Here is an 8,895-nt window from a genome sequence, read left to right as displayed (position 1 = left end):
GGCACTTTTGGCCCCGCCCCCCTACGCAAGAACGGCAGGGCAAGCTAGACTGAGAGAACGCGAGGCGAGCCTGGGGGGCAGCGCAGGCGCTTGCGCAATAGGGCGGCCGCTCCCGGCCGCGTGCGGCGGCTCAGTGTGCGCAGGCGCCCGGGCTCGGGCAGTTGGCCCGCAGCGCGCGGCGCGAGTCTGTGAGCTACAAGGGTGGGTGCTGGGCTTGAGGCTTTTGATTAACACCCAGGTGAGGTCACTGAGCTGTCCGGCGCCTGTCCGGCCGAGAAGTTCCAGCGAGACACGACCGTAGCCACGCTTTGGCCGAGCCTTAGTGACGGGGAAGGATAAGGGGGCGGGACCTCGGCGGCGGCCGCGGGGAGACCCGGCCGGACGCGGGGTCTTACGGGACTTGTAGTCTTGGGACCCGAACTGCCCGGCGCACCCAAGGGTCGCGGATCGCCTATGCAGGGTGACTGTGCGGGACCTGCCCGAGAGCCGGGCCGTACGGGAGGGTGATGGCTCCGTGCCAGCGAGTCAGCCCACCCTTAGCCCTTTCCTCCGGTGTCCCCCTGTTGTCCTTCGGGGTTTCCTGGCCCCGCACCACGCCCTCCCGCTCCCGCCTTCCTGCGCTCAACAGGTGGTGCGGAGTCAGTTTTGTATTTAAACATGGTGCAGGAAAAAGGACTGTCAGGACCCAGAGTAAATGGACCTTTCCTGGGAGATCCCAAAAGTTAAGGGGTGGTTCAGTGGGCCGCTAGTCGGCATGTCCTAAAGGCGATTTTTTTTGGTTCCAAAATTACAAAAACAGGCACAGCGGGCGATATAGACGATGTACATATGTATATACGTATTTATGTGATATATCGAATATACATATATGATAGAGTCACAGTTGAAGCCTTTGTGACATCCTAGTTGGTCCCCACGCCCTGTCACGTGAGCTTAGACAGGAAATAGATGTTCTTGCCAATTTGAAATGACTTGATAAGCTTTTTTTTGGGGAGAGGGGGCCATACCGGGCTGTGCTCAAGACTTACTCCTGACTCTATGCTTAGGATCACTCCTAGCCAAGCTTGGGGACCTTGTGCAAAGCAAACACCCTATGTTGGATCTCCTGCCCCAAGAGACTTTGTGAAATGCAGGATACTCAAGTACTCACCTAGGTTGTTGATCACATGGTATTATGACTTTTTTTATCCCCACCCCCAGGTACCACATCTATTGGTGTTCAGATGGAACAGCATCCTACTATGAACAGAAAAGGTGTGTGTTGGAGGTCCTGCTTCTGCTCCCTTAAACTCCAGACCTTAATTGCTCAGCATTTGGGAAAATGATTCCAGTTATAGGTAGTATTTTTCCCCCATTACTTGGTTCTTTGGAAAGTATCTATTTTTTTTCTTTTTTTTTTTGCTTTTTGGGTCACACCTGGCGATGCACAGGGGTTACTCCTGGCTCTGCACTCAGGAATTACCCCTGGTGGTGCTCATGGGACCATATTGGATGCTGGGAATCAAACCGGGTCGGCCGCATGCAAGGCAAATGCCCTACCCGCTGTGCTATCACTCCAGCCCCTTTTTTAAATCTTTCTACCAGCCCAAGAAACTATTCTTGTTCTACATTTCCCACTCAACGGACACATTGCTGTAGTCCCAGTGCCTAGAACTGAATCTGTTAAACAATGAAGATGTAATAATGATGTGTTGAATGCAAAGATTCTACTTACTGCTTATTGCTTCAATATTTAGAACAGGATTTTATGTACAGGGATCCCTAGATATGGTGTTGATGAGAGTAAACTGATGCTTATTTGGAGTCCAGGGATGTCCTGAAGATGTGGGACTCCAGAACTATCACTTAAAAGATTTGAAAAAAAAAATTTTTTTTTGTTCTTGTTTTTGGGTCATACCTGGTGGTACTCAGGGCTTACTCCTGGCAGGCTCAGGAACCATATGGGGTGCTGGAGATGGAAGCGAGGTCTGCTGTGTGCAAGACAAGCATTCTACTAGCTACCATCCTATTGCCTACTTCTCTCTCTGGTCCCCCCTTAGAGATTTTATCTGAGAGGCCCATTGCTTGGACGTAAATGACCTAGCTCTTGTCACATAACACAGTGGCAACAAGCATGACTTTGGAGTCTGCAACTCCATGTTTCTTTATAGTTTTTGGTTTTGCGGCTACCCCCAGCAGTATTAAGAGCTTACTCCAGGTTCTGTGCTCAGGAGTCACTCCTGACTATGGGGGATCCTGTGTGGTACTGGGAATTGAACTGGGGTCAGCCACATGTAAAGTAAGTGCCTACACCCCCTGTACTGTCTTCCAGCCCTATAGGTCCATATTTAAATTCAGCACTACCACATACTAATTATAGTATCTTGAACAAATTTTGGTTTTTCTAGCTTGCTCTTTAGGTCCGTGTTCTCCCTTGAATACATAATCGTGCTAGCTTGTCTCTTGATTCTTTGCTTTCTTGTTTCCATTCTGGAGAAGCTTATGTTTTCTTTTGAACACATAGTACTCTCTCTCCTATCACATATTTCTAAATAAGTTTCAATAAAAACTCCCTTATTTGAGGCTGGAGCCATGCTACAGCGGGAAGGGCATTTGCCTTGCACGAGGCAAACTTGAGTTGAGCACTGACAGTATGCCTATCCCCGCCATCCACCCTCCAAACAAAACAAAACACTACCTTTTTTTTTCTTTCTTTTTTTTTTTTTTTTGTTTTTGGGTCATACCTGGCGATGCACCAGGGTTACTCTTGTTTTTGCACTCAGGAATTACTCCTGGCAGTGATCAGGGGACCATATGGGATGCTGGGGATTGAACCTCGGGTCAACCGCATGTAAGGCAAACGCCCTACCCACTGTACTATCACTGCAGCCCCAACACTACCTTTCTTTACTAAAAAAAGAAATAGTAAAAGAAAAATAGGGATCAAACCCAGATTGACAATGTGTGTGCGAGGCACATGCCTTCCCCACTGTCCTATTTCTCTGGCCCCTTAAATGTCCATATTTAAGGACATTAAATGTCTTTGGGCTGGAGCAATAGCACAACGGGTAGGGCATTTGCCTTGCACGAAGCCGACCCGGGTTCTATTCCCAGCATCCCATATGGTCCCCCAGCACCCCCAGAAGTAATTCCTGAGTGCAGAGCCAGAAGTAACCCCTGAGCATCGCCAGGTGTGACCCAAAAAGAAAAAAGAATATCTTAAGTTTTCTCAAAATATGAGTAAGATATTACCTCCTGTGTAGAGTCATCATAGAAAATACATGAGATTGGGCTGGAGTGATAGCACATCGGGTAGGTGTTTGCCTTGCACATGGCCAATCCGGGTTCGATTCCCAGCATCCCATATGGTCCCCTGAGCACCGCCAAGGGTGATTACTGAGTGCAAAGCCAGGAGTGACCCCTGTGCATTGTCAGGTGTGACCCAAAAAGAAAAAAAAAAGAAAAAGTAAATATATGAGACAGTGCATGTAAAGCATCAATTAGTATTTTCTCTATATTACCTCCTTGGATTGCTCCCAATTTTCATACTCTTTTAGGTATTATTGAGTCTGAAATATGGTTCATTTCCTATAGTTTGTGTATAAAGTATTCTTCAAACCTTAATGGCCCAGAAGAAAATGCATCTTTAAATACCTACAAAGGTCTCAAATTATTTAGAACTATTTAGAAGTACATTTGTGGGGAGATAAATACATTAATTTTTTTTTTTTTTTTGAGACCCATTCCTGGCAGTATTCAGGGCTTACTCCTGATTCTGTGCTAGGGATCAATCTTGATAGGACTGAAAATCCTGTGCGGTTCTAGGGGTCAAATCAGGATTTGCTACATGCAAAGCAGCCATTTTACTGTGTCTTGAGCCTAAATATTTTTTTAAGTAGTGAGAAGAATCTTGAGACCTTAGTTTCAGCTTCTGTCTACTTATCTACCGCTCTTCAAGAATCATCAAATGGAGCAGAGTGATTTTGAAGAAAAGAAAGAACAGAGAAGATTTTGATAAGGCTTGGAAATTCACAGAGTTAAAAAAAAATTCCCTCACCAAGTGTAACTATCTGGGAACAAAGAACAAAGCAGATTTTCATTTTGATAGGCTTAGTGAATTTTTTTTTTGGGGGGGTGAGTCACACCCAGCAATGCTCAGGGGTTATTCCTGGGGGGTTATTCCTGGCTCTGCACTCAGGAATTACTCCTGGCGGTACTTGGGGGACACTATGGGATGCCAGGGATTGAACCCTGGTCAGCTGCGTGCAAGAGAAATGCCCTACCCGCTGTACTATCGCTCCAGCCCTGGCTTAGTGAATTTCTATGCAGAAAGCTCCATGTCTGGGCATTCTTTCCCTTAGCTGACCATTTCTTTGTTACACTTTGAGTAAAGGAGAAGAAAAATAAGACATTTGGGCCGGGGAGATAGTGTAGAGAGTAAGGTATTTGTCTTTTACATGCCTGACCCAGGTTTGAACCCTGGTATCACATAGAGTCTCCCTCTAAGCTCTTCCAGGACTAATCCCTGAACACAAAGCCAGGAGTAAGCCCTGAGCACCCCTGAGTATGGCTCAAATCTCCCCCAGCCCCCCAAAGTAGAACAAGACCTCTTTCTTCTTGTCACCTTTGCCGACAGGATTGTTTTTCATTCAGAGGCCTTAATCTTTTATACTTTAAACCATTACTGAGACCAGATTCCTTCTCTACCTTGCAGATGGGCACTCTTCTAGCACGTTAGGAGTGTATCTAAGTTTGATCGCTCAATGATTGTCAGTCCCATGATAGCAGGGCACATCTGTTTGGCTCTCTGTGCTGTTTTCAATCACCTGCACATTGCAAACCCTCAGATATCTCACACATACTTACAGAAGGGGAATGAATGCTGGAATTCCACTTTTCTGTCCTGGTTAAGGATCTCACTGACAGGGGCCGGAGCGATAGCACAGCGGGTAGGGCGTTTGCCTTGCACGCGGCCGACCCAGGTTCGATCCCCGGCATCCCATATGGTCCCCCAAGCACTGCCAGGAGTAATTCCTGAGTGCAAAGCCAGGAGTAACCCCTGAGCATCGCTGGGTGTGACCCAAAAAGAAAAAAAAAAAGAAAAGAATCTCACTGACAGTGAATTCTGAACATTCATAGTCCAGGCCTTTTTGTGTGAAAGAGGGAGGGTAGAAGGGTTCAGGAGTGACCCCTGGGGTCGGATGCTCAGGATACCATATATGAAGCTGGAGATTAGAACTGTCTCAGCTTCATGCACGGCAAGTGTTTCCCATTCCATCCCATCTTTCCAGCCCTAGGTTTAGGGATTCCTACTGGGGTTGACAGGGTGCAAGGCAAGCGCCTTAACCCCTATATGATCTCTCTGGCCTTGTTCTGCCTTTTGATCTTCTGCTGTCTACTTTGCTGTTGCCTTTTCTTCTAAACCCTTCTGGACAACAAGGAAGCCTGAGCACTTCTGGCTGTGGCTCAAACCCGCACTTCCAAATATGTACTCTTATCCTAGCAGCTTCTGCATTCAGTGTTCCCTCTAATCAAAAAAATTTTGTGGGGGGGAGGGTGTATACCCAACAATGCCTCAGGGCTTGCTTCTGGCTCTCCACTAAAGAATCGCTCCTGGGGGCTGGAGCTATAGCACAGCGGGTAGGGCATTTGCCTTGCATGCAGCCAACCCGGGTTCGAATCCCAGCATCCCATATGGTCCCCTGAGCACCGCCAGGAGTAATTCCTGAGTGTAGAACCAGAAGTAACTCTGTGCATCGCCGGGTGTGACCCAAAAAGAAAAAAAAATCGCTCCTGGTGGTGCTCCGGATCATATGGGGTGCTGTAAATCAAACTCATTTCAGCCATGTGCAAGTAAAAGGAGTTACAGACCAGAGTATACTTAGCAGCAGAACACTTGCCTTACATTTGTGGTTCCATCTCCAGCATCACACACACAAAAAAAAAGTTAAGAAAGAGGGGTCAGAGAGACAGAGGGATAAGTGTCTGTCCATAGTACATCAGATAGTCCCCTCCAGATGAGCCCTTGCAGTAATGATCCTGAAACTAAAGCCAGAAATCAGCCCTGAGCACCGCAGGGTGTGGAATGTGAGGGATTGAACCTGGGTCTGCCATGTGCAAGGCAAGTGCTCTGCTTGCTGTACTACTGTCCTGGCCCCAGAAGGCCTTCTCTTTACTCTGACCATAAACTCATAAACTCATTGTTTATGTCCTTATGTTATCCTATCGCTGTTATATCAGTATATGATCTGTCTCCTTAACTAGTTATTAAGCTCTGAAGCAACTGTGTCCTTGATATCTTCCATATACCCCGGCATCTAGTTGCTTTAAGATAAGAGAACATGGGGCTGGAGCGATAGCACAGCAGGTAGGGCATTTGCCTTGCACGCGGCCAACCTGGGTTTGATTCCCAGCATCCCATATGGTCCCCCGAGCACCACCAGGAGTAATTCCTGAGTGCAGAGCCAGGAGGAACCCCTGAGCATTGTTGGGTGTGACCCAAAAAGTGCAAAGAAAAAAAAAAAGGAAAACATTTAGTACATTATATAATATGTGAGGAGGAACTCATTTTTATGAGCACCTGTAAAATATAAGCGAATCAGATTTTACCCCATCCCACGCCTGCTTGTCTTCCCTGTTCCGTTTGCTGTGTAACGTTCTTTGAAGATAGTCATGGCACCGCCTAGGTACCTGCCATCCCCTCCAGACGCAGGGCTCTCATTAGGAAAGGCCACTTGTGCAGTGAGCTCAAACTTAGTTGCTTCTGATTTTTCATTTCAGCCAATGAGGATGGTAATGCTGTACCTCTCTGTCCAGCTAAGCCTTCTCCCAGCTTTATTAATCTTCAAGCAAGTTCCCCACCAGCACCTTTTCTGAACATCCAGGCAACACAGCTGCCCTCAGGTAAGCATTTCCCAGAGGCCACATGCCTGTGCATGAGATCCCTGCTGTCCTGCCGCTTGTCTGGAGTGTAGGTGAGGGAGTGGAGTGAGAGCGCCAGCTGGCTGGGGACTTCCTCTTATCTGCTAGTTTCCTACCCTAAAAGCCATCCTGTGAACTGTTTTGACTGGAGACCTTTTCAGCAGGCAAAATTTAAGATGACCAATTACATGAATTAATTTACTTGGTGCTCTACCTTACATCTACTCCACTAATAATTCTACCAGATTTTGATTTTTTTTTGCTAGTTAGCACCTTTAGTAGGTTAGATAGAATTGAAGTGAAAATGGCATTGCTTGTTTACCAGCAATATTGCTCACTAGATTAAAAAAAAAGTTACCAGGGAAGGACATACACTAATTTTTTTTTTTAACCCAGTGATGCTCAGGGTTGCTCCTGGCTCTGCACTCAGGAATTGCTCCTGGCAGTGCTTGGGGGACCATATGGGATGCCGGGATCGAACCTGGATCAGCCGCTTGCAAGGCAAATGTCCTGCCCGCTATACTATCGCTCAGGCCCCTACACTAATTTTTAGCTCAGTTTTTGTTTCTTTGAATTTTTTTTTTCCTTTTGGGTCACACCTGGCGATGCGCAGGAGTTGTTCCTGTGGCTCTGCACTCAGGAATTACCCCTGGCGGTGCGCAGGGGACCATATGGGATGCTGGGAATCAAACCCGGGTCGGCCGCATGCAAGGCAAAAGCCCTACCCACTGTCCTATTGCTCCAGCCCCTGAATTTTTGTTTTGTATCCTTCTGTGGGAAAATTGGTTGGTAATGAGTTCCAGTGATTGGTTTCAAATTAAAATTGGGTGGTCATGGGGCTGCTCATAGAAGGGGACAGCTGAGCACAGGTACCTGGGCAGATGTGGGGATCACCTTGTTAGAGCCCTTCCAACTTCAGTATCATTATAGAACCTCTTTTTGTTCCCTTCACACCTGTGTGGCTCTTCCTTCAGAAATTGACCAAAAACCCAGGGAATGCCTTGGACTCCTAGAACGTATGTATGCCAATCTGCAGCTTCAGACCCAGCTCGCCCAGCAGCAGCTGGCTATTCTGGAAACTTTACAAGCATCCATGGCCCAACTGGCTCCTGGGAAGGAAAGCAAGAATGCAGCTCTCCCAGCTTTAACTCGCTGTCTGTTGTTAAGGCACCTGCCCCAATTCAGTAAATGAATTGTGGAATAAAGTTATGTGTATGTTTCTTTTTCTCCCTCGACTTTCTCCAACAAAACCTTGTAAAGGGGCTGAGAGGATAGAAGATATGCTTATTGCTGGCATGTGGCCAACCCAGATTTGATCCTCGGCACCCCATAAGATCCCTTGAGCACCACTAGGAGTGATCCCTGAGCACAGAACCAGGAGAAAATTCTGAGCACCACTAAGTATGAACTCCAAACAAACCAAAAAAACAACCCAAACACCCCACATTAGTAGGTTTTGGACATCTCTGTTCTACATATGGTTGGATTACCCGTTGCTTATTGCACACCAGATGCTTGGGGTACAGACTCTGGGTGAGACAGTTTTGTGGGACTTACCATTTCACAAAGTGGATAAGACAGGTGATTAATTGTATTACCCTGGTGGGTTCTAGAGGTCGGGGGACGCTAGGTTGGGGTATAACTTGGCATCTTGCAAGAGGTAGCCACCTTCTGAGGCACTTGGTATAGAGGAAAGATGGGATGGCAGAAACAGGTGGTTCCTATCACCTGGAAGGTGAGGATTAAAACTCCAGAGTAGGAAATTAAGTCACAGAAACTAGGAGGAGAAATATTTTCCCTTGCAGAAAATAGGTTGTGAGGTAGAATGTTAGCAGGGCAGAAGGATAGGCAGTTCTCTGGGGAGCTGCTCTGACAGCGGCCTTTAGAAGCTCGGATTTTTTTTTCTTTTTGGGTCACACCCAGCAATGCTCAGGGGTTACTCCTGGCTCTGCATTCAGGAATTACTCCTGGCGGTGCTCGGGGGACCATATGAGA

General features: G+C 47.1%; 1 protein-coding gene across 1 annotated transcript; it reads left to right on the top strand.

Annotated features, from left to right (window-relative positions):
* Positions 1 to 117: 117 nt before the first annotated feature.
* Positions 118 to 8,099, top strand: TSACC (TSSK6 activating cochaperone). The gene is made up of 4 exons (XM_055140373.1): positions 118 to 201; positions 1,201 to 1,254; positions 6,760 to 6,882; positions 7,875 to 8,099. The coding sequence occupies exons 2-4, from the start codon at positions 1,224 to 1,226 to the stop codon at positions 8,090 to 8,092; spliced, it is 372 nt and encodes a 123-aa protein (XP_054996348.1). The 5' UTR covers positions 118 to 201; positions 1,201 to 1,223; the 3' UTR covers positions 8,093 to 8,099.
* The last annotated feature ends 796 nt before the right edge of the window (positions 8,100 to 8,895 follow it).

Source organism: Sorex araneus, chromosome 5 (genome assembly GCF_027595985.1).
Source record: "Sorex araneus isolate mSorAra2 chromosome 5, mSorAra2.pri, whole genome shotgun sequence".
Lineage (NCBI taxonomy): Eukaryota > Metazoa > Chordata > Mammalia > Eulipotyphla > Soricidae > Sorex > Sorex araneus.
Note: the sequence above shows the minus strand (reverse complement) of the source record. Positions and strands in the feature narration are given on the sequence as shown.